Source organism: Myotis brandtii, unplaced genomic scaffold (genome assembly GCF_000412655.1).
Source record: "Myotis brandtii unplaced genomic scaffold, ASM41265v1 scaffold18, whole genome shotgun sequence".
Lineage (NCBI taxonomy): Eukaryota > Metazoa > Chordata > Mammalia > Chiroptera > Vespertilionidae > Myotis > Myotis brandtii.
This window is the reverse complement of record NW_005356674.1, coordinates 8,609,665-8,636,467: the sequence shown is the minus strand read 5'-3', so window position 1 is coordinate 8,636,467 and position 26,803 is coordinate 8,609,665. Positions and strand designations below refer to the sequence as shown.

The 26,803-nt window shown below is 43.4% G+C and overlaps 1 protein-coding gene across 3 annotated transcripts in view; it reads right to left on the bottom strand.

The window, feature by feature from the left end:
• The window catches only part of PLCL2 (phospholipase C-like 2), a 175,062-nt gene that overhangs the window by 17,765 nt on the left and 130,494 nt on the right, over window positions 1-26,803 (bottom strand). For all 3 annotated transcript variants that reach the window (XM_005863631.2, XM_014537562.1, XM_014537561.1), the window contains exon 5: window positions 6,395-6,504. In XM_005863631.2, coding sequence (XP_005863693.1) covers window positions 6,395-6,504 — 110 coding nt within the window. The remainder of the gene's footprint in view (window positions 1-6,394; window positions 6,505-26,803) is intronic.

The following is a 26,803-nucleotide window of genomic DNA, read 5'->3' as shown; positions in this document are numbered from 1 at the left end:
TCAGACGGGCCTAAGAGAAGATGGGATCTTTCCCAGGGATGGGAAGGGGTGTCGGAGAAGAAGGAACAGAGGGATTCGGTGCTGCCTAAGGGCATAACTATCACCAGGGGGTGGAGGTGGAGTCAAATTTTATAAATCTATGAGATTTTACCATCTTAGAAACGGTAACAAATAGAAACAGGAAAATTATCACTAGTGCAGTGAATATTTTAGCAAATGGAAAATAGAGGGAGAGGAAGGTCTTGATTAAGCTGGTGGTTCAAAGTGCATTCCAGAACGTACTTCCCACATTCCTGATGAAATGAGCAACAAGAGTAAAATTAGCAAACCAATAACAAACACAAAACCACAAACAGCAACCAAACAAAGAAAAGGATATACCAAGATGTAAGCAACTTCTAAAAACTCACAGAAGTCATACTGGCAATTCATAAAAATCCTGCAAATTCTAACATCCAACCAAACTGGAGAGAAGCCAAGTGAGGGATGGAGTGGGAGCGATGACGGGACAGAGGGTGGGATGAATCTCAGAAGCATGATGCCAAGTGAAAGAAGCCAGGCACCAAGCAACATGGGAATTAGTCTTGGGATCAAATGGGACAACGTAAAAATAGCAATATCCCAGCTCCCTACCTAGATATACTTGAGAATACTCATATTCTCATCTTTCAGAGCAGATGGTCAACCAGCAGAGCTTAGAACTGAAATGTGTAGCTTTAAAAAAACCAACAAGACAACTCCTATTAACATTTTTCATCTTTTTTCTTAACCTCAGAGAGATTTAGAAGAAATAAATACCCCTTACAGTAGACATTGTTCAGCAATTCATTTAGCTTCTCTACGGTTTACTTTTCTTCTGTTATATAAATTTAAAAAGAGCAATTAAGGTAGGATTCTATTTACTGGTGTACCTTATTTTATAATATCCGAGACTCAGTGCTTATGAGACCTACCATTATTTTTATAGACTGCTAAGAAAGAAAAATCACCGCCAATTTAACTAGGATACAATGCAAAGATGCCATGGACTATGGATACATACCAATTTCAAAGATGCCAAAAATATGAAAAAATTATGACTCGGAATCAATAACATGACTCCCCATCCCTCCCTCCCTCTACCCATCCACCCACATGCACAACAAAAAGTGTCCTGGAGTGAGGTCACCTACATTTAATACTCGTTATTTCTTAGAGGGAAGAGCTGAGGTCATTTTAAAACTTTCATCTTTTCTAACATTAAAAACAATTTCTTTCTAATGAAGACATAAATGAATGACTGCTCTTCAAAGAAAAAAATGACTGGGAGTAAGTATGCCGAGATGTTAACAGCGGGTCATTCTGGCTGGTGATCATGCATGACATTTCTTCTTTGTTCATTTCCGTATTTTAAAGCAATTCTTAAAATTGCAAAACTAAACAAAGCAAGTAAAGATTCATAAGAACTGGGATGGCATCCTTAGATGAAAGCAGTTTGTGGCAGGTGCCTCGTCTCAGGGCGACCCGCTGTCCCGGGGTACCCAGGCCTGTCCCAGCTTTCACACTGGAAATCCACCTCCCAGGATAACTGGCCACCCTGCATCCTTTACTGTTCCCACTGGAGCGGTGACACACAGGAAAGACACTTGATTTGACTCTAGAGACTTAATACTTGGTATTTTTTAGGATGCTTCAGGATCCCCAGGGGAAGTTGTTAAAGATTCCTATGTCCCGCCCTGGAGAGTCTGATGCAGGACCAGGAGGTCTGAGAGGGTCTCTGGAGGCTGCATTTTTAAAATATATATGTATATTTCATTGATTTTTTACAGAGAGGAAGGGAGAGGGATAGAGAGAAACATCGATGAGAGAGAAACATTGATCAGCTGCCTCCTACACACTCCCTATTGGGGATGTGTCCACAACAAAGGTACATGCCCTTGACCGGAATCGAACCCAGGACCCTTCAGTCCGCAGGCCCGGAGGCTGAATTTTTAAGGACCCCAGGTAATTCCTATACATGGCTTCAAGCTTGCTCAGCAGGGCCTCCTCCTTCTCTCTCCATATCCAGTGTCCTCTGAAACCTTCCCTGAGCGTCTGTGCCCACCCGCTGCCAACTGCACAGCACGCGGAGCTCTGAGGGCTGCCACCTCCCCGTTCACCGCGAAGAACAAGCCATGAGAGGAGCTCCTGCCAGGAAGAGGTTAGCAGCTCAACTCACATCCAAACTTGCATACGAGTCCAGGAGCACTGATTCTGCTAAAGAAAGTGTAAGCCTGGGAAACACACAGGAAGCCCTTCTATTGCACGGAAATGACACACAGATCTCGCCAATTCTCCTCCATTGCTCGGCACCATCCACAGCAAATATTATCCTGGAAATTTGAAAACTATCCTGTACATTTCTTTCCTTGTGAAAAAAAGTCTGGGGTGTTAATTCTCGCTCCTGGACATAAGTCTGTGGACAAAAGCGGGTATGGGGAGATCTGAAGATGGTGGTGTAGGTAAACACCAATACTTGCCGCTTCCCACAACCACATCAAAATTACAACTAAAATACAGAACCATCATCCAGAACTGCGGGAGAGCTGGCTGCATGAAGTCCTACAACTTAAGAAGTAAAGAAAGCACGCCGAGACTGGGAGGGGGCTGGTCCGGCACCCACGTGCTGGTTGTTTTGTGTTTTTTTTTTAATCAGGAGGGAGATCATCTCTGCAGAGGCTACCCGGGAGGAGCGAGGGACCCCAGCCCCATACCAGCCGAGGTTCCAGAGCTGGGAAGAGAAGTCCCCGTAACTACAGGCTGTAAAAACCGGCAGAGACTGTGGTTGAGTGACAAGGAGGCTGCTGGAGACCCAGGTGTCCCTCTTAAAGGGCCGAGCACAAACCTACACGGAACAGCTTCTTCCGAGCTCCAGCACCAGGGGACCCAGTCACATACAGGGAGGAACTGGATTGTCTGGCATTGGGGCAGGAACTCGGGGTCGCTTTCTCCCAGACGGGTGCTCACAGAAGTCACTGTTCCTGTGCTGGGACCTCCCGTCGCAGGGCTGACTGGCAGCCATATCCAGGTCTCCATCAGCCTGGCCCACACTGTTTGCTCCACCCTAGTGATTCCCTGAGGTCCCACCCCATCCAATTTGCAGCCCCACCCAACCTGTTTGCAGCAGCTTTTCCATATGAAAGGCCTGTCCTGGCTCAGGCTTCAGACTGGTAAAATCCCTCAAGCTGCAGCTGGTGACAGCATGCTCCAAACCTATCAATAAAAGGCCCAGAAAAGGCACTAGCACCAGCCTGCCTTGCTTCACAGCTGAGCCTCGCATCCTGCACAGCAGCTCTCCCATTCTAGTCCCAGCTGGTCCTCACAGCCCATTGGCCTGGACATCAACTCCTCCCAGAGATGCCAATAGCAGTCAAGGCTCAACTACAAGACTGTGCACACAGCCCACACAGGGTCGTACCTAGAGTGCCCAGCTCAGGTGACTGGGGAGGCTGAGCCACTAGGCCTTACAGAACCACCTGCTACACAAGGCCACTCTGCCAATGCCAGGAGACATAGCAGCTCTACCCAATACATAGAAACAAACACAGGGAAGCGGCCAAAATGTGGAGACAAAGAAACATGTCCCAAATGAAAAAAATGGAAGCAAGCAAACTACTGGATACAGAGTTCAAAGGATCTTCATGAGACTTTCAAGGATCTTAGTGAGAATGTCAAAGACATGAAAAAGGGTCAGTCAGAAATTAAGCATACACTAACTGAAATAAAGGACAATTTATAGGAATTCAACAGTAGAGGATTCTGAGAATCAAATCAACAACTTGGGTGTTTTTTGCTTCCTCATATTCCAATCAGAAGAGCCAAAAGAAAAAAAGACTCCAAAAATAGTAAGAAATTATGTGCTCCACCCTCAAGGGAGTACATAATTTGTTAACTATCCTGGAGCTTCTGGGACAACTTCAAGCACACCAACATTTGCATCATGGGGGTGCCAAATGACGAATCTCAGTGGGAAGGGGAGGGAGGGCGGGAAGAGATTAACCAAAGGTCTTACCTATGGACACAGACAGTAGGGTGGTGAAGGCCTGGGGTGGGGCAGGAACCGGGTGGAGGGGGACAATGTGGGGGAAAAAGGGAGACATCTGTAATACTCTCAACAATGAAGTTGTGGTTTTTTTTTAAAGGGGTATGAGTTCAGTGACCTAACGTAACATCATGGGGGTGGGAGTGATATGATCATAAATTCCTAACCAGGAAAGGCATGGTGGGTAGTTACACCCCAGTCCTATAACTTCCTTCCTAAAAGGTTTAAGCAAGCCCTGTCCATTGTTCTTGGTTAACACACCCTTGAAATGCCAGAAGCAATCTTCTTTTACAGACCCCTGGGAGGGGGTCTGTAACAACCCTCAAGGGAGTACATAATTTAACTATCCTGGACCTGGTTTTCTCCCACCTTCATTTAATCTTCCTTACTTTCCCTCTTTAACTCTAAAGGCATAAAAGCTAAAAACAAAACTGCAAACTGTCATTCTCCACTGCATCTGAGATCTTGCTTGCAGTGTCATCAGTTTGGCTCAAATAAACTCTTACAAAAAATCTCTATAGGTTGGACATTTCCTATGTAGACAAGTCAAAAGAAAATCTGTTACCTCAGGGTAGCTATTTGGTTCAAGTACTTATTTCTAAAGCCCATACAATCCTTTATGTCACCTGGTTTTCATTAGCATGTGAGCCAGGCTCCGTTTTTGGTGCTTCTCAAACTTTGATGTACATAGGAATGCCCTGGAATCTTGTAAAAACAGAGCTTCTGATTGGCGGGTCTGGGGTGGGGCTGGGCGTCTGCAGGTTGAATAGGCTCAGGATGACGCCCAGATTGCTGGGGCCTGGACCACAAAGGAGTGGCAAGGAGAGCTGACAGATGGAAGTTGGTTCCCTAAGTCTATTTTTACCTCCAATAAAAAGCCCAGTGAGCATTTATTCCTATCACAAGGCTATGAACTACTGTGCTATTTTTTCCTGAGATTTACAGGAAATTTGTAGTGTAACCCCCACCTCTGGTGGGAGTGAGTTGGCAAGTAGTAAAGCCAAATTCCTTTTCATTGTACATTCTTATCTCTGCTGTTACGGAACCGCAAGCAATCAGAGTTAAACACTAAGCAGAAGACCTAGAGATTTAAAAAAGTACATGTGTAGGAAGGGGAGTGTTTGAAGAAGAAAATGATTTTAATTATAAAAACGAGTAGGGGTTAAATGTGAGAAAACCCAAGTTGGCTGCTTTGGAAGGGAAACTTGTTAAATCAACTCGGAAAACTGTCATCAGCTGCAGGGCTGGATCCTTTACCTGGGGGGGGGGGGGGGGGGGGGATTAAGAGAGGTAGCGTGAGAATGCCTTTTGTTTTGAACCCAACTGAGCAGAAAGTTTGGCAGGTGAATTTTACATTTTGCTGTCCAAGATCCAGAGTGAAATAATGTTTTCTGTATTATTATTAAGTTCCTAAAAATTCAGATGAAGAAAAGTGAAGACCACATTGAGATAAAACTCAAAAAAAGTTTCAAGGTACATACAAAGCATTATTATAAAAATCATGTCATATTATATATTATTAGAGAAAAATACTGGGAGAGAGTACAGCCTAGGCCAATGGCATTGTCTCTGGACAGTAGAACTTTACCTTTGGTTATGATATTTTGACATTTTCTAAAAAATTTTTATTACTTTTATAATAAAAAATAAAAGTGCTTTTTAAAAAAAAATGGACAGGCTGAGCTAGATGGAAGGAGGGAAGAGAGAGGAAAGGAGGGAGAGAGGGAGAAAGAGAAAGGGGATGGAAGGATGGAAGGAAGGAAGGAAGGAAGGAAGGAAGGAAGGAAGGAAGGAAGGAAAGGAGAGAGGAGAGGAGGGGAGGGAATGAAGGACAGAAGATGGCTTTTCCCTCGAAGGAAAATTTCTTTCCAATAGCAATTCCTTTACATATTTCTTCTGATTATGCCCTACACAATTGTCTCCTATGTTTTTCTGGGATCATATTAATAGGAAGGCTGTCATTGTTACTGAAAGTGTTAAATGAAATTCGAGTCACTAGAATCTTTAAAGTCCCAATCACTCCTCTGTAATCAATATTTCCTATTTCACACACAGCACCTGGCATTCATGAAGTTCACAATGCTTCAAGGATGAAATGCAAGGTCCTTTCACTTTCTACCAGAATCCACAATGTGCCAACCAACCGTTAAAGTCCCCACATTCTCCCTCTGAGCTGCGCCACCCAGCCATGGTGCCTGCAGACTCTCGGAGGGCAGAGGGTACTGGATCCCTGTGAGCATGGATAGCTTCCATGTACACGAAATGTCCTGACAGAAAGAAACACGCTGAAGAAGTCTGCAAAACCACTAGCACCAGCAACAACCCGGTAGGTACCTTTAAGATGGTGATATTCCAGGTGAAGCTCTCCACAGCTTTTTGGAGTTTTCGCTCCTTCAGACCTTCCCTGGTGCCTATGCTGTGCAGGTGTTCATGGAATTCCATGGCTGAAAGAGACAAAAAGACAAAGTAGATTACTTCTCCCTCCAGTCTGTGTTAATGAGCCAGCAATATCTCTTTTACTAGGTATTGCTATATAATTCCAACGTCCGGTGGAATTTTGTGAACATGCCTATTTAAGAATGTAATAATGGGGGAAACACTCAGAATTCAGGGCATCAGCAAGTCGGAAGGTATGTGAGAAATCTGTGGTCGTTCCACATGGTTTTGAAGGGCGAACAGGACACACGGGTTCATTCTCCTCGTTTCAGAGGCGAGGAAACTGGCTCGGCTGGCACAGAGCTTGATGCCTGTGGAGGGAGCAGGAGGAAGAGCTGGGACGAGAACCCAGGTTTTGGGAATCTCACAGGCAGATTTCAGCTCTGTTGAGGACACAGTGTCAGCAACTGGGGATGAAATGAATGCAAAATGTATTTCCTGTCACAGGAGAGTCAATCTGAGATCAGACACCAAGTCTGTTGTAAAAGGAAGGGGATGGGGTGAAAGACCATAAACTCTAACTGGACATTTATATCATGACTCCATAGAATTCATGTAATCCGATTAATATTCCTTACTGTCATTCGAAATAGTCTCTGAGAGGCTCCCCATGCAGTGACACCGCAATAAGGCGGGACCGGTATGATGGCCCTTTTACTGGTCTAATAAAATTAGGATTCACTGACTTTTTGCATATTAAATTGCAATAAATTATCCCATCTCTGGCCAATGGGAATCCTTCAGACAGGTTTCTATGTCCTTTTGAAATGACCAATTAGCCTTTGATATGTTCCTTGTTTTCTTGCACAAGATGTTCTAGACCAGTGGTCACCAACCTTTCGGCCCTCACGGGCCACCAGTGGTCCTCGGACCACCGGTTGGCGACCGCGGTTAGACAACCAAGTCCATTCCCCACCTCACACTTGGAAGCAAGCATTTCTCTGGATTCTGTCAGGGGGGAATATTTAAAGGCCACATCTATCTTTTATTAAAGGGAAGAGTAAGATCTTGCTAAACTTCCAATTCAAATTTAAGTATACAGGGTTTTCACATACTATATATATATATTTAAATTTATGCTTATTTCTTATCTGTTATGGGGAAGGTCTTAATTCCTAACCACCTCAACATTACTATTACTAGTAATTGATGAATCTAATTTAAACTATTTATTTTGGCCTTGGAATGTATCTTACTGAGAATGTTTGGTAAAAATATTGTATTCTAAGATCAGTCAGAATAATTCTTTTCTCTATTTGGTTATGTCACTAACCAAGTACAACTAGATTCACTTGTTTCTTTTTCTTTTTTCATTTTGTGTGTTTTTTCTGGATGTAATCTGTGTTATAATTATCTCAAAACTTGATTCCAAAGTCAAATTATATACCAAGGTGTATTCAGATAAGTTTTGCTCCCATCCTGATCTCTACTACCCTGACCCCTCCCTCCCCCTATACAGATTTATTAGTTTTTATTATTTTTTTATATTGTTTCTCTTCGAAAATATAAGCACGTGTGTACAAATATTCATAATGCTCCTTTCTTGTACAAACGTAGCATGCTATGTGCACTGTTCTGTACCTCGGCTTTGCTTTTTCCTCACGTGACTACGCCCTATATCTAGTTCTGACTTTCACGGGATGTGCTTAACACACTGCAAAACAAACAGACAAAAAACAAGCAAACAAAATAACCATGGATAGGTGGCAATCTTGTTTTAAAACCCAGGTGTTTTGCTAGAGCATTAAACCACACACACACACAATTTTTTCCCAGGTTACATGTGGGAGCCTCCCTGGCATGTGCTGTACTTCTTAAAAAATGGCCAGGTGAGGCCCTAACGCTGAGACCCCAATGTGCTGGGGAGTGGGAGTAAATTAAGATTTAATTTTGGACTTCAGCAAGACCTGGGTTTCAGGGCCTGAATCATTAATACTCATTGTGTTTATATTTCTGGGGGTCGGGAGGCACTTGTCTCACACATCTCACGGAGGTGTGGTAGACAGAATCCATGACTGGGCGACAGGAAGGAGAGACACAACCAGGTTGTGTGCAGGGGGTATAAACAAGAAGACATACACCTGGATGGCCTTCGAGGTGCACAGGGCGAGACAGGGGAGGGAATGGAAGGGATGTTACCACTACAACTGCCTGCCCGCCGTGGGGTATGATGTTGCTTTTTTATTACATATTTCAAAACTGGCGCAAAGGTGTGACACAACAATACGGGGGATGTTTCAACGACAAAGTTATCTGCGTGGAAGCCTCACTCCACTAGAGGCAGACTGTTGGCCTTGCTGACCAGTTCAGCACTATAACTGGGTAGAAGCTTCCTTCCTTTAACATGGCCTTTCTCCTTTCTTTCCTTTGATTCAAGCTGGGTTCACCCAGGACCCTGACTCACCTGCCTCCTTCTCCCTTGCACAATCACTCCCTTAAGCATTTAAGCCCTCAGGACCAGATTCTGATCGGCATCAAAAAATAATCTTTAGAACAAAGCCTCCGGTCTGCTGACCACAGAGACTAGAGATAACACTTAAGCCTCAGTTGTGTTTCATCTCCAGGCCAGAAAAGCAGTGAAACCAGGTAGAGATGCCACGGCTGACATCAGGACCAGATGATCAACTACCCTCTTCCCCAGCGCCGACCAATCAGTAGCGACCTGCACCCTGACCACAACCCTAACTCCCTTAGTCACCATGACCAGGAATTTCCCCCGTACAGCCATCCCCGGGAAGCCATGGGAGCCAGGTCTTTGAGCATTAGCGAACTTGTCTCTGGGCGTGGGCCACATCCTAAAAATAAACCCTTACTCTGCTGCAAGCTCCTGTTGGTGTCTTATTGGGCTTTGATGTGCACAGGCAAATGGATCCCTTTAGTCTGATAACATCACCCGTAAGGTAATGACACCAACTGCTCGCTGGGCTTCATTCCAACAAGGAAAAACCTACAGATAATACAAGCATGGAAGAGTGGATGGAGGCAGCACTGGCTTTGACCATCTATCCCAGATTTAAAGAAAGCAGCTTTCGGAAAGTTCAGAAGAACACAGGCCAGAGGCAGTAACAAGACAGGCTGCTTTGAGAAGGAACGAGGACTCAAGGGGGAAAACAGTCAAGATGGTGAAAACGATACTGATAAGGAAGAAATGGGAAAGCATTTAAAGAAATAAGTGTAGCTGTTTTAAAAAGCTCATATTTTACATGTTTATTAGGAAGTGAGACTAGAGATTCCCCTTTTTCTTATCAACTACCCTCTTTCCCAGCTCACATGTGGGAGTCTAAAATATCTGCAGTCCAATAAAAGTCATAGGGAAGTGCAAAATGTTTTATTAATAAAGTTCTTTAAAAATGGGGCAAAAAAGGTGATGAATTGAAAACTGGAAAAGTTGTTAAAAATATAAAAACCCCCAATTTTTAAAGTGACCATTGTCATTGATTTCATTATGCTGCACAACAGATGTGTTTCTTTAAAAAATATTTTTATATTATTAACTTATAGACTGATCAGTGCAAACATGTTGCTCACCTGCTGATATGAAGCATATGCTGATTTTATTTTTATGGGAATAAAGGATTCTCACCGTGGCCTATGCAGCATGATTGCTCCCTCTCGCCTCCCCTGTCCTATGCCAAGCCGAGGACAAGGACTCAGGGCACACAATGCAGGGGAGCAAGAGGCAGCTCACGGGGTGCTTTACATACACTGCAGAGGATTTGGAGAGGGGCACAGAACCCTCCCAAGGAAATGGTGAAGAAGGACTGGAATATTGGTTTGCCTGAGCCCAGTACCCCAAGATTTTCCAACTACCATGCATTATTTCTGAGAGTCCCTGCCCTTAATAGGAGTGTATGCTGTAGTTATGTGCATCAGCTAATTATGCTGTGAGGAAGTACACTAAGGGCTATTGGACCCAGTTCTAAGGGAATACAGAAGGGGAAGAATGAGATTATGCATTTGAACTGGGTCAGTCCCTATATAACAAGAAAATCTAATTATATATCTAAGATGCAAACTGCATTATTCCCTTGATATTAAATTACCAGGAAACCTATTCCAACATCACAGGGGTCTTTTTGGTTCTTTACATCAACAGTGAGTATAAAGGACTTGTCTGGGGTAGATGTTAACTTTCTCCCTTTTTCCCAAATTATTTTCAGCAAAGAAACATGAACCCAATGAAAAAGTCCTTTAAGATTCACTAAGAATCTTAAAAGTATCTCTCTTCTCCTTCTGTGAGTCTTACCATACTGTCTAAAGAGCAGATGGTGAAAATCAGATAAGTAAAAACTTTAAGACTAAGTTACCACCGTCCCATACCCCCCACAAAGAAACCAAGTTGTTTTTGCTCTAAAACTCCTGGTTCTATAATTTCAGTTTGAGGTGGTGGGTTAGGAACTGGTGGAAGGTGAAGGAATCTGGAGCTCCCACTGTGGGGACCAGGATGGAACGTTGGTCAGCTCTTGGGGGAGCACTGGGTGGACAGGGAGCGCGTGTGGATCTGACTGCAGATGGACAGCCAGAAGTGGGGGAGGCAGGCAGTTAGGAGGTTGCTCCAGTAATCCAGAGAATTTGAAGGCCTCTATTGCTTGAGAGAGCTTGGAGGAAAGGTAACTCAGCAAAGGATTTGGGGGAGGGAACTGTAAGAGGATCCTGGGGGGCAGGCTTCCCAGAGAGGGGATCTCAAGCCTCAGTGTACAAGAGTCCCTGGAGGTACTGTTTAAAAGGCGGTTTCTCTGCCTCTCCCCCAGCACTCTGAGGAAAACCAGAACAGGAGGATGGGGAGATGGGACTGAGATAGGAAGTCATGATGAAGATGCAGAGCAAGCCCAGTAGGTGTCAGAGGGCCACAGGTACAGGAGCATTTCAGAAACCTTAGAATTATGAAATAGCAACTGTCTATCCTAAAAAAGGGAAGGACAGAAAGGGGGGCAAGAAAGTCAAGGCTCTTCCTTTTTAGGTGACTGGCCCAGCTCACGTGTACAAATATTTATTTCCAAATTATTTTATCTTATATAAGATTTCTTTCTATGTTTTCTATGTTTCGTGTTCATTAAAAAGGACTCTAGTGTGAATAACCAGGAATATTTACTTGGAGAGGTGAAACGGAATCATTACCCAAGAACTTCTTTATATGTGGATTTTTCAGAATAGATCTCAATTTCTGTAATTAGTAGTCAATCTCCATAATATTGAAATACAAAAGGTTGCATCATTTTGGATAATGAAAGGAATTATTGATTCATGAAGTAATAACACTAATTGGTCAGGCAATAACATTCATTGATCACACACCATGTGCAGGACATTACTTTGAATAAAGCACTTTTGATGTTTCTCTTGAAATTATTGTGTTTTCTTTGATTACAAAATCCACATTTTTAACCTGTAAAGGGTCAATTCGCATTTTTAACTGGTACCGTGTGCCATTGATCGGAACAAGTGGTAATTTGAAGGAGCAATACAACAAAATAGCATACATATCAAATCGCATATATATCAACATATGTGTAACTCCATCTATTGAAAAAAATCCGCATTATTAACCGGTACACCTAGTATATGGGAGATCTAGCAGGCATGAACAAACTATATACTATAATGTAAAAGGTTACAGAATAAATTACAAACAACTGGTAATTTAGGGTTATATTACCTACTCTCAAAAAATACACTGAAAATAATAAATCAGACAAGTTTAATGTGTTTTCACTTAAATGACTAGATAGAACATGAGAAGATAGTAAATACTCCTAAGGTGCAGTAGATTGCCCTTGCACCTGTTATAAAAGTGTAAGCAATTATATTGGAAATTATGTAACAAGGAAGACAAGGGTCATTTGGATATTTATAACATCATTTTCGGGCCATACAAAATTAAACATTAGCCTATTACATTTGGTCAAACATTTAATTAACTCACCCCTAATGCCCTGGCAGGGCCAGGCCCAATGATTGTGTGGGCCTTGTACAGCTTGTGGGCCAGATGTTCCCCACCTCTGCTTTAGGGGCTGAAATAGGGGGCTTTCTCACGCCAAGGCACTAGTTTCATTGATGAATTATAGGTAAGAAAAATCTACACTCTTGAAAATAATGAGAACTTTAATGAAAATTTCTTTTGTGATGACCATCTACAAAAATCAATTATTTAAAAGTTTAAAAATTACAGATTTGAGCCAAAAAAGATTAAATGTTGTTACAGAACATGGCTGTGAGCTTGCATGGCCCGACACTGCCTAGGGACTTACAGAGAGCTATGGCCGGGCACTGGTGCCAAACGAGAGGGAGGTAGGTTCCTGACTGAGTTGCTGCTGCTTAGTGACAAGAATCCCCACTGTGAAAACAATCTTCAGGTTCAGAAATAGAAACCAGGACAGTAATAAGGAGGGAATAAGTGGGGTTGCTTTCTTTTTTCAGAAACAAGTTCCATTTCCCTGTATATGTTCAGGATCTTCATCATAAATGTGTATATCTTAGAGCCATGTGTAGTTGTTACATTACCTTAAAGTTAGTTGTTTAACATAAATACTTGTATTTTTCTATTAGTTAATGGCCCAATCTAATCTGATTTGAACTAAATGGCATTATAAGAGCCTCAAATAAAGCATGGCCTTGCCCATGATTTTTAATGGTGAAACGTAACATTTTGGGTCAAATACCAATATTAAGAGATAGGGGTAGGGCAGGGAAGCAGGAGTCCTTGATTCTACTAAATCATTGCATCAAAGTAAGACATGAGGTAACAGTTAATTCTGGCCAAAGAAATGAAAATCTTTGTTAGGTTTTAGTAAACTTCATTTGAAAATAAATACTAATTAGGTAAGCAGTCTTTTGAAAAGTGTGACATGTTATATAACTGTGATGTGCCATATTATTTAACAGTCAAAATATACAATGTGGTTAAGGGCATTAAAGTTGAAGGTAGTGAGTGTATATCCAGATCCAACGATGCACATAGGAACATGGCCTAAAGCTTGGGGTGAGTGATGTCCAAAAAGCAGAGAATGGTCATATCTCACACACAGACCTGGCTGGGCCTGGCTGAGGCTGCTCTTCTGCCAGAAGGGTTCTCTTTGAGCCTTTCCTGCTCTGTGCCCAAACCCTGCAATGACCCCATGACTCCAAGTCTCTGTTCCTAGTGAAAAGCTGTGGGTTATTTTCCTTCTGGAATGTTAGCCAAGAAGAAAATCTGCTTACATTCCTTTGTGGTAATGAACTTGAGAACTAAGAAGATAGACAGCAAACCATCAAACAGCAGGGAAAGGACAAGTGGAAAACCCATACTCATGTGATTTCCACACGAGTTTAGCTCAGTCTGGTCTACAGGGAATGGAAGACACAAGCCATGGGACCAACGAACAAGGCTTGGCAATGGGTCCATGGTGGGGACTGCACCAATCATTTAATCTTTTGGTTTAGTTATAATGTTAAATTTCACAAAAGTATATTATTTCATTTTTATGTAAAGAAGTATATTTTAGAAAGTCATTGTTTCTTTCCATGTCTTCTCTCAAAAATCTAAACAGATTTTTTTTCATACTGGTAGGTGTTGGTTTCACATAATTTTTCAATTATTGTTTTAAAATACTTTATAACTTAAATATTTTAAAGGTTTTTCTTGGAGAGGCTTAAAGCTTAACAACAAAACAATGAAATGTAATGCTGATACAAGTAACATGTTTTATAAAAATTAATAAATGAGTGTAAATTTTCTAAGATGATATAATTAAGAATGTTAGTACAACTGCATAAAATGGAATGTAGTGAAGAGAAATTTCCACTTCTCATCTAATTTCCTGCTTCCCATCACAGATAAACTTAGATGAAAACCAAACAACCATATCTTATCCTAACCCTAAACCTATTACTAGCACAAGAACAGGCATTTATATAAATGGAAAATAACAGAGACCCTGGAAATCGACTCGTGCCATTATGGTAATTAATATTTGACGAAGGAGGTTAGAGAATACAATGGAGTAAAAAAAAAATCTCTTCAATAATTGGTGTTGAGAAAATTGGACAGGTACATGCAAAAATATGAAGCCAGACAACTTACACCATACACAAGAATAAACTCAATATCGGTAAAATAATTAAGCTGAAGTCACAAAACAATAAAAATCCTTGAATAAAATATATGCAGTAAACTCTCAGACATCTCACTGATACATCTCATAGGGCAAAAGAAACAAGGAAAAAATAAACAAATGGGACTACATCAAATTAAAAAGCTTCTGTACAGCAAAAGAAACCATCATCAAAATGAGAAGTGAGCCCACTGCATGGGAGAACATATTTGCCAATGAAACATCTGATAAAGGGTTAATTTCCAAAATATATAAAGAACTCAAAGGAAGACAAACAATCCAATTTAAAAATGGGCAAAAGACCTGAATGGACACTTCTCCAAAGAAGACATACAGATGGCCAAGATACATATGAAAAAATGCTCAAAGTCGCTGATCATCAGAGAGATGCAAATTAAAACCACAATGAGGTGGAGGAGAACCAAGATGGTGGCTTAGGTAAACGCCTGTACTCACCACCTCCCACAACCACATCAAAATTACAACCAAAATACAGAACAACCATCATTCAGCCTGAAAGCTGACTGAATGGAAATCCTACAACTAGAGAAGCAGAGCAGAAAGCACACTGAGACTGGTAGGAGCGGGAAGGCATGGAACAGGCTGGTCTGACACCCATCTGTGCCATTTTTTAATTGGGAGGGAGATCGTTTCTGCAGAGGCCGCCTGGAGGAGCAAGGGATCTCAGCCCCACACCAGACCCCCAGCCCAGGGTTCCAGAGCTGGGGAGAGAAGTCCCCGTAATTTCAGGCAGTAAAAACTAGCAGGGATTGTGTGCTGGAAACCCCAGTGTTCCACTTAAAGGGCTGGCGCATGAATTTACCTGGACTCCCAGCACTGGGTGGCTTTGGGGGACTCAAAGATCTTACGTATATAGACAGTAGGGTGGTGAGGCATGGGGTGGGGTGGGAACTAGGTACAGGTAGACAATGGGGGAGGGGGGGAGGGGACATCTGCAATATTCTCAATAATAAAGATTTTAAAACAATAACAAAAAAGTATAATGAGGGCCTGGCCAGCATGGTTCAGTGGTTGAGCATTGACCTATGAACCAGGAGGTCATGGTTCCATTCCCAGTCAGGGTCCATGCCTGTATGGAGGCTAGATCCCTACTGTGGGGCATGTAGGAGGCAGCTGATCAATGATTCTCTCTCATCAATGATACTTCTATCTCTCTCTCCTTCTCCCTTCCTCTCTGAAATCAATAAAAATATATATTTTTAAAAACTACAATGAAGTATCACTTCACACCTGCCAGAATGGCTACCATCAGTAAATCAACAAAAACAAGTGCTGGTGCAGCTACTATGCAAAACAGTATGGAGTTTCCTCAAAAAATTAAAAATGGAATTGCGATTTGACCCAGCTATCCCACTTCTGAGTGCCCATCAGATGAGTGGATAAAAAAGTTATGGTACATTTACACAATGGAATGCTATATATAATAATTTATAATAATACATGTGTACTATGCAAATGGACCAAATGGCCAAACAGCAGAACGACCATCCAGACGACCACGCTATGACACGCACTGTGACCAGGCCAGCCAAGGCGGGTGCGATGCAATTGGTCAGCTCCCCCCTCCCCATTGCCCCACGATCACCCCACAGAGGGAGGCCCAGGCCACTGGCCGGCGGGGCGATCAACTGGGGGGCAAGGAGAGGGGGTGGCAGCAGATGCAGGTAGCATCAGGCCAAGGCTGGTGTGGGTGGGGCTGGGGCCGGCTGCAGGCAGCCCGGGGAAGCCTAGGTGCCGGGTGCCAGCAGCCGGAGGGAAGACGGTGTCTGCAGCTGGGGGAAGGAAGGTCTACCCTTGCACGAATTTCATGCATTGGACCTCTAGTACAGATATAAAAAAGAAGAACCTCTTACCCTTTGGACAGCGTGGATGGACCTGTAGATTATTATGCTAAGCAAAATAAGCCGATCAGAAAAAGACAAGTATCACATGATCTCTCTTATATGTGGAATCTAATGAAAAAGATAAACTGACAAACAAAATAGGTCAAGAGGCATAGATGCATGGAACAGACTGACAGATCTCAGAGGGGAGGGGTGAGGAGGACGGGAAGAGATTAACCAAAGAACTCCTATGCATAGTGTGGTGAAGGCCTGGGTGGGGTGAGGGCTGTGTTGAGGGCGGTAAAGGGGGGAAAATGGGAGACATCTGTAATACTGTCAACAATAAACAAATTAAAAAATATATGACCTATATAATACTAAGATATGAAAGAGGCTTTTGCTTTGAAGGGAAGGGGGTTTTAGTCAGAATCATGGCATCATTTCCTCTTCAATTGAAACGGATGCCATTTATTCTTGCCAAACATAAAGCAGATGACCTTTCAAACATTCTGGTTGGGATTTTCTCTACCAATATAAATGATATGAACCTAAAATATACCACGCAGCATATGGCTAAAAATTTTTAGAAGTATAATTTTTAAATATACTCATAATATATATTTAAAATTTTAATTTATTTCAAATGTCCCAAATTAGGTGTAGTGAGCTAGTTCCTGGAAAATGGAATATAACACAGGTCTATTTGGGACCTCATTCAAGAGGTCAGTTTATCAACAGTTATCAAAAGTACCGCAATATAACATGGTCTGCATGTGTCTCCTGGCACAACATCCAAGTATCTTGAAAACAAAATATGGGTATCTCAACATTTTTCCAACTAATTTACATAAGTCCTTGTTAAAGTATTCATCCTCTGTAACTTATCCATTGCCCCAGAATGCCAGCGGTTGAAGTTTGGGGTGCCGCGGAAACGTGGGTGTTTATACCATAATCCCATGGAACATGGAAATGCCTAATTAGTTTTCATATAGTTCCAGTTGGTAGTCTCTTTTTCTTGGCCTTCTTCCCAAACAATCTTGGCATTAACAAAAACCAAACTATTTTAAGAAGGATTCTGAGCTGTTAAGTCCCGTTCCACATGAGGTGGAAGAGATAAACCAGGTCTCTTAAATGTATCCACGAAACCCAGATGGATGGCACGCTCCCTGAGACGCCACAGCCACAGCAGTATAGTTGTGAATGGGTTATATGGAGAAGGTTCTACTTGCTCTGCCAGCAGGTTCCACCTGGGTAAGTCTAGGTAAGATCGAGTTGCATGACTTGTAGTCTTTTGTGGTATCTAATCACCACACCACCATTCCAAACACATGGCCACGTGACTCACCTGATCACACAGGAGGAGTGTTTTGCAGGACCCTCCTCACTTCATTTCACTTGAGAAATAAAAAGGCTTCTTCACCCCAGTTACACATTAAATCGATTCTTCCTCTGCCAGTTGGGCATGGCCACCATCACCAGGACTCTCATGACCTCACTGTTCCTCATCTCCCTTTCTTTTTACACCTCTTCTTACTTTACGAAGACAGTATAATCATGTGGCTCAATACTTTGAAAAGTAGAAACGGGTATACAGAGAATTATCTTTCTCTTCCCTATCTCTCCGTCTCCTTGCTCCCCTCCGGTCTGGCAACCATTATTCCTTCTTACGTATCCTTCCAGAGAGGGAGGCACTGACAAGCAAGCATACAGGTCTCCGTTCTCTCACCTCTTACACCAAAAACTAGTAAAGAGCACACACTGTTTGCCTTGCCTTTTAAAACTGTATCTTATGTATACGCACAAATAAGATATACATGTACATATTTATGCATTTTTTACTTAGATATATACTTAAGATCTGCCATATATCTGTATATATGTTGTGTGTAGGTGAATATGTATACAGGGTGGGGCCAAAATAGGTTTGTAATTGTGCGTATGTGAAACAGAGCTTATTCTTGTATTATTGTTTATTAACTAGAGGCCCAGTGCCCAAAATTCGTGTATTCAGGAGAATCCCTTTGTCCGCCTGCACCCTCTTACAGTCCAGGACCCATTGGGGGATGTCTAACTGCTGCGAAGGAGGGAGAGGCTCCCGCCACTGCAGCTGCGCTCATCAGCCGTGAGCCCGGCTTCTGGCTGAGTGACACTCCCCCTTCGGGAGCACACTGACCACCAGGGGGCAGCTCCTGCTTTGAGCGTCTGCCCCCTGGTGGTCAGTGTGCATCATATGGCTGGTCATTCCACCGTTCAGTTAATTTGCATATTAGCCTTTTATTATATAGGATTATTGTATTATTTTCCATATGAACAACTGTAAACCTACTTTTGCCCCACCCTGTATTTCATTCTTCTTTTATGGTAGCATAATGGTCCATTCTATGCATCTATCATGATGTATTGAACAAGGCCCTCCTACTGAACATTTAGGTTGTTCTAAGTGTTACAGGGAATCCTGTACATGTCTTTCCCCAAGTACATGATCATATCTGCATAAACTCTGAAAAATGGAATTGCCGTTTCAAAGTGTCTATCATGTGCAATTCTGAAATTTACTGCCATATGGCCTTCCCTGGGTGTGAACCCAAATTATATCCCCCAACATGTGCCAGTTTTAGTTTCTCCCCTATTCTCACCAATCCATCATGACCTATGTGTGCTGGAGCTTTGGGATCCTTGAATCAAATGTTTGAAACTGATGCATGAAAAAAGACTGAAAAAAGGCATCTCCTTGAAATACCTCATTTACTCAACTTCTGATCAACCACCCAAGCTACAGTCATTTTCGGGGTGGGGTGGGGGTGCTGTACAAGACTCCTGCAGGGTCTTCCAGCATCTGCACCTGCCCTGATCCCCCGCCCCATGCTGGCGCAGCCACTCCTCTGCTCATACCCTCAGAATGACCTCTCATCTTCCTGAGCACAGGGCCAGCATCCTCACCAGGATCTGGTCTCCCCAGCCACCTGGCCCTCCCCTCCTCATAGCACCGCAGCCTCACTGGCCTGCTGGTTCCTCCTGCACACCAAGCTCTCTCTCCTCAAGGCCTCGCCTTGGTGGCCCCTCTTCCTGGGACAATCCCTTTCCAGATGTTTGAAAAGCTTGCTCTCCACCTCTGATCACATCTCGGCACAAATGTCACTGGTTCACGGAGGTCTTTGTGGAGCACTTCATTTAAGAGGCCCATTCTGGCACTCTATCCCCTTATCTGCCTCACTGTTTTCAAAACACTCATCGCTGTCTGATACACTTTCTTGTATTTTTTTTTTTTATCTCCCGCAACTAGATTTCAGCTTCATGAAGGCAGCAATTGAGGCTTTTTGTTCATAATTGTATTTATTTCCTATGCCTGGGACAGGTTTGCATCTTTTAAAATGAGGCTGAACATCTTTTCATTTTGTTTAGAGTCTTTTGAATTTTCTTATCATGAACTGTGTTCCTATTCTTTGCAAAGAAAACAAACACTGGGGCTGTTGGCCTTTAGCTTACTGATTTTTGGAGTTTCTTACACGTTGGGGATATTAGCCCTTTCTGGTATGTATTGTTAACAATTTTCACAGTTTTTCATTTTTTTGAGACTTTGCTTGTGACAGTTCTGCCACCAAAATTCTTTTCATGAAGACTAATACACCACAGCTACTGTCTCAATGTCATGTTAAAGCTTCTGGGTTTGTGCTGTTCCCTTGCCCGCACCGCCGGTCTCATTGCTGTTCTTTATCACAGCTGCTACTAGCGTGGGTCACGACTGGATGGCACCCTGTGGCACCCTGAGGGTCTCCCACATGCACCTCCCACCTCCACCTGGAGCCCCCCGAGGGCAGGGAAGTGAAGTCCCCGGCTTCCGTCAGACTGAGAGTAAGGACCTAATAAATGTCTGGTGAATGAATGAATGAACAAATAAGTGCAGCATTCAATGTTCAATTCAATTCAAACTATATTTACTGAGTGCTAGCTTTGTGCCACGCTAGCTTTCTCGGCATGTGAGACATGTTATGAATAAACCGAGATTCCTGCCCTTAAGGAGCTGACATTCTATTTGGAAGTAGACGCTTGATAAGCAACAGATGTAGGTCAACTATAGGGCAGGTTACAAGGTAACGACTGCTCTAGAAAAAGACAAAGTAGAACAGTTAGGGGATCAGGTGTGCCAGGGATGCTTCTAAGCTTCGATGCTGAACCTCCAGTTCTGAATTATCTATATATATAAAAGCCTAAGCAACCGTTACAACCAAACAACCGGAACGACTGTTTGCTATGGCGCGCACTGACTACCAGGGGACAGACGCTCAATGCAGGAGCTGCCCTCTGGTGGTCAGTGCATTCCCACAGCTAACCTCCTGCAGTCAGCGGCCAGCCAACCTCCCGAGATCCCTCCCTGGGCTGACTAAGCTCCTCTGGCCCCTCCCCTGGGGTTGGCCTGGCCCTAATCTGCCCCAATTGGGGGCAGGCCAGCTGGCCAACCTCCCATCGTCCCTCCCCCCCAGCCAGCCCCGCCCATGCACGAATTCTTGCACTGGGCTTCTAGTAGACTCATAATCATATCCCAGGATTTTCTATATTTCCCCAGCCCTTTCCTCCTTGGAGAACTCATCCAATCAAGTGAGTCTTCATTTGGACGACACCAATTCTATATCTATAGGCCTGAATCCATCCCAGGCTTCTAATCAAGTGAGTCTTCATTTGGACGACACCAATTCTATCTCTATCTATAGGCCTGAATCCATCCCAGGCTTCATTATAGTTGCCTCAACAACTTATTAGCTATTTCCGTTTGACTACCTGCTATGTTCTGAATGTTTGTGTGCCTCCCCCACCCCCTCCAATTCATATGTTACAATCCTAATGCTGAATGTGATGGTATCAGGAGGTGGGGCTTTGGGAGAGTGCTTAGGTCAAGAGGGTGGTGCCCTCATGAATGGGCTTAGTGTTCTTGTGAAGGGAGCCCAGAGAGCTCCCTAGCACCTTCCACCAAGGAGGACACAGTGAGATGGTGCCGTCTATGAACTAGGAAGTGGACCCTCACAAGCCACAACATAAATCTCCTGGCACCATGATCTTGGACTTCCCAGCCTCCAGACTTGTGAGAAATAAATTTGTTGTTTATAAGCTATCCAGTCTATAGTATTTTGTTATAGCAGCTAGCATGGACTAAGACACCATCCTCCTGTGATCTCATACTCACCACACCTAAATCAGACCTTCATAATCAACTTCTTCCTATTCTAAAATTTCAGGCATCCACGTCCCATTTCTGGGAGAAGTATTTGAATAGGGAGGGTAAAGAAGAGAGACGAGTCAATCAGTGAGTTCCCAAGCCTGTCCCTAACTCTTTAGTGGCCCCACTACCAATCAATTGCTCAGCAAGTGCACGTCTGAGTCTGAACAGTTACTTGTTCCCTTTGAAGGTAAAGAGGCTCCCAGATGAGCATGAACCAGGAGAGGGCCTGCTGTGCTCCACCCTCTATAGAGGTTCTCACAGCCTGAATGTGCTCATTCAAATGCATATTCCTGAGCCAGACCCCCGAAGATTCCATATTGGGGTGATACAAAGAAATTGCATTCCATAAGGAGAAATACTATTAGTATGACAGCTGACTGGGGAATCTTGAAGTAGGATGGGTGATGGGCACAGAAGGTGGTGGGGGTGTGGGGAGACAGCGTGGGTTTCTAAAACCCTTTGCTTATTTTGAAGTTTTGCCCTGAGTTGGCCTAGTTATCACCTTTGTGACCATTCCCTCTAACCTCTCTTATTAGCGATGAAAGTTCCTTTGGGAGAATCCAAGGGGGAAGACATGCTGGCCAGCCCCTGAAGACCTCCCCGCTTCTTGGCTGCCCATGGCTTCACTAACTGTGTGCTAATTAGAGCACCTAGGAGAGGATGTGGTGGTTTGGCACCCATTCCTTAAGAACAGGGAGACGCCGAGGGCTCCAAAGGAGTTACGGGCACCCAACTTGGTCCTTATGTCTCGCCTTCAGTGGTCACTCTTTTTTTTTTTAATATTTTATTGGTTTTTTACAGAGAGGAAGGGAGAGGGATAGAGAGTAAGAAACATCGATGAGAGAGAAACATCGATCAGCTGCCTCCTGCCCACCTCCTACTGGGGATGTGCCCGCAACCAAGGTACATGCCCTTGACCGGAATCGAACCCGGGACCCTTCAGTCCGCAGGCCGACGCTCTATTTCAGTGGTCACTCTTCACCTTCAAAGTCAGGCATTAACTTTCCTTCTTGAAACTCATGTCCCTGGGCTATAATTTATGTATCCCGTGCCGCTGTATGGGCTCACTTCTTTAAGCTGGCAATCTTTTTAAGTAACTGATGAAGCCATTTCAAAATTAGACCATCAATCTCAGATCACTGTATTTTAGAGCCGATGGGGCCCAGCAGGGAATCACAATCCCATGTCACTTGGAAGGAGGAAAATCAGGCAAGAGAGGAGTCAAATGACTAACCTAGTATCATACAGCACGACATGAACGGTACAGAAGGCACAAGAACATGGGAAGAACCTCCTCAGTCTGTAAAATGGAGCTGAGAAACATCCCGACATAAATGAAAACAAAAGTTATAGGCTCCCAGGTCTCCTTTTGTAAACATTTTCAAACAGAACACTTGTGAAGTGCTCTCAGAACAAATCTTCCGGATGATTTATGTTTACTCTGTCGGGCAAGATAATGATGTGAGCAAACCAAGTGATAGATGGTGACAGGTTGCTTATCTGGTAACCCCCGCTCCTAAAAACGCACTGAGATCCAAGGAGTTTGCAAAATAAAAAAGGTCTCTGAGCAATCAAATCCCAGTCACGTAGGTCTGCCCAACAGCCTGCTGCTTCTCCCCAGAGGGGAGTGCGTCAGGCTCTCATCTGCTTTTAGGTAAAATAAATCCATCAAGCCTGGTCACAGGGGAGATGCCAACTGCTCCGCAGACTAGAAGCAGTAAATTACAAGGAAAAAAACCAATGGAGTACAACAGACAGTCAGAAATGCAGTACCAATTAGCAGTAGGCAGTGAAATTTGAATGAAATGAAATTTAACTATTAACCCTGGGAATGGAATCTGAACAGACAGAGCGAGGCCATTCATAGGCTGTGCAGGTTAAGGGTATCCCAAAATGTAAAGGCTCTCGGGGAAATAGCCACATAATAATAATAATAATAATAATAATAATAATAGATGCCCCTCAAAATGACCCAGAGTCATTGAAAACTCAAATTAGTTTTGGCAAAGCAAATTTAAGAAAGCAGGGATGTATGGAATCCATTATAGAAAAGTTCTCATTAAACTGATTAAAATGGAGGGTAATGAAAGCTTTCATTATTGGAAAGTTGCCTTATATCCCACTTTCCTCCATAATGATGCAACCCTGCCACGCATGAGACTGACTGCCTTAGAACTTCTAAAAAGAAGCTTCTATTTAAGTGGGTCGGGGGAGGTTGAAGCTGGGTTTTCTTTCATTTGACCTTGACCTTCCCTCCGTCATTTGTGGAAGAATGAGAACCAATTCTCTGGCCAGACGAGGAACCAGGCTCTCGCCCACTCCGGCACATAGACATCCCTCTGGGCACCAAGCCTGCCCACAAACCTGGCGAGCCCAGCAGGGGTCCTGGGCAGTAACCTCACCTAACACCCAACACTGTCCCCTAGCCCTGTGAGTACGGCCCAGGTCTTCTCTGGGACATCCTTAGGGATTCCTGTGGCAGCTTCTGTTTCCTAATTCCTTCCATCCTTTTATAAATTTACTCATTTAATTTTTATCAGAATTCTGCATGCACATCGTTTAAAGAGCCAAATAATTGTCCTCGTTCCCCATCTCCAGGAGCAGTTACATTCAACCCCTTTGGCTGAATTGTGTTTCCTTCTTTAGTTTACATTTCTAAGTAACACGCTTATATTGTTTAGCTTTCTTTTCAAGTGTCACCTATTAAACTCCCACATTGAAGGATGAGAACTTTGCTATTTTTAAACTCCCTACTGGCAGGACACAGGCAGTCTCTCAGGGTCTCATTACTTCTTAACCTGGCCCTGGGACAGCTCCTGTACCCCTGCCTTTACCCACTGAGGTACCTGGTGCCACCGAGTTCTGGGCTGTTGGGGGTGGTCTGCAGTGTGACTCACATCACTGGTCAAATCCCAGCCCCCCATTGTGAGTCAGAGAGAGAGAGAGGGAGAGAGAGAGAGAGAGAGAGAGAGAGAGAGAGAGAGAGAAAGAAAGAAAGAGGGAACTAGAAAGTGGAAAAGACATTTCTCCTGAGAGAATCTGGCTAATCTTACATAAACTTTTGAAAAAAAGAACTTTTCTGATGCTTCTCCCGCTGCAGCTTCCTGATGGGCTGCCCTGCACACGCTCCTTACTAGTCACCTGCTTTGCTATTCCTTGGAAGAACAGGCATTGCTGGGTGTAGAGTGAGTGTGGGAGTGTATTCGACTGTGCTCGTTAATTTGTGCACACTCACTCTCGCATAGCCATGCCACTTACTACTCATCTGTCTCACTCATGCGTCGGCCCAGACCCACTCACCCCGGCGCATCACCCTCGTCCCATCTAACTAGTCCCTTTACTGGCACCACTGACCTCTGGCTGAACAAGGGCCCCTTCCCACACTCTTGTCCTGTTCTAGTTCCCTCGGTTACCTCCTCAGCCTGAGGCTGTATTCTAGGGCAGCAAGTACTTCCTTGTCCACCTTCTCAAAGGAAAGCACTCCTCTCGTCCTTGGAAAGACAGTGATGGTGAACCTATGACACGCGTGTCAGAGGTGACACGTGAACTCATTTTTTTGGTTGATTTTTCTTTGTTAAATGGCATTTAAATATATAAAATAAATATCAAAAATATAAGTCTTTGTTTTACTATGGTTGCAAATATCAAAAAATTTCTATATGTGACACAGCACCAGAGTTAAGTTAGGGTTTTTCAAAATGCTGACACGCCGAGCTCAAAAGGTTCGCCATCACTGTGCTAAGGTCATGACTGTACTTGATGCCTGCCTCCTTGCTTTCTCCATCCTTCATGCCAGCTCATCTTTTAATGCAGCGGTTCTCAACCTGTGGGTCACGACCCCTTTGGTGGTCAAACAACCCTTTCACAGGGGTCGCCCAAGACCATCCTGCATATCAGATATTTACATTATGATTCATAACAGTAGCAACATTACAGTTATGAAGTAGCAACGAAAATAATTTTATGGTTGGGTCACAACATGAGGAACTATATTTAAAGGGCCAGAAGGTTGAGAACCACTGTTTTATGTCTTCCTCTTCACTGGATCTTGCCTATTCCTGGGAATATGGTTCTCTTATTAAGATTTCCCTTGTGCCCTCTGACCCTCTGTACTGCCATATTCTCATTCTCTTCTTAAGAGGTAAAGCTACAGAGGCTTCCCCAACTGCCCACCGCCTGGTGGTCCCCTCTGTCCTCCCTGCAGTCTGTCCCTTTGGGCTGTCTGCCAGCAGGGAAGGTCCTAGCCTGCCTGGGCTGGAGATCTCTCCTTTACCTTCCTCTCCTGCCTCACTCCCTCTTCTCAGTAACAACATCAGCACACACATTTCTATCTCCAAAAAAATCAACTGCATAGTCCAGAGTCTGAATCTGTCCAAACCGGACACACTTTTTAACAGCAGACCTCTTTATTTTTACTTGTTTAAATGACGGTTAATCTAGTAAGAATATAAATTAGTGTTTAGAAGTATGAAATGCTTCTAAAATAATCCTCTCCTACAGCACTTTGGTAACCCATATCTTCATTTTGTCATTGCAAGATTAAAGTTATGCAAGCAGAACAGCAATTACTTATCAAAAGTAAAATCTTATGCAAATGTTTTAAGCCAAATACAAATGAGCAATTCTTCATATGACTAAAAACAATATGCCCTATGATAACTGTAAATATGAGAAACAAGAGATCAAGGGCCTCTAAAATAAGCACTGGGATGGTAGAAGGGCTGTGTAGGCGGTCAGCGGTAACTATGAAACCACAAGACCATTGTCATAGATGTGATACGTGTACATAACAGAACCTTACTCAGCCATAAGAAAAGATCAAATACTGTCATTTACGACAATGTGGATGCAAAAAAGCTTAGAACCATAAGATTTCACTCATATGTGGGATATAAAACTGAAACTCATAGGCACAGACAACAGTATGGTGGTTACCAGAGGGAAGGGGGCGAGGCGATAGTAAAGGGAAAAGGGAGCCAAATATATGGTGACGAAGATGATTTGCCTTTGGGTGGTGGGAACACAATGAAATATGAAGATGATGTATCTTAGAATTGTACTCTTGAAACCTATATAATCTTATTAACCAACTAGAGGCCCAGTGCATGAAATTCATGGATGTCCTGGTTGTCCCTTACTGCCCCCCCTCCCCCGCCAT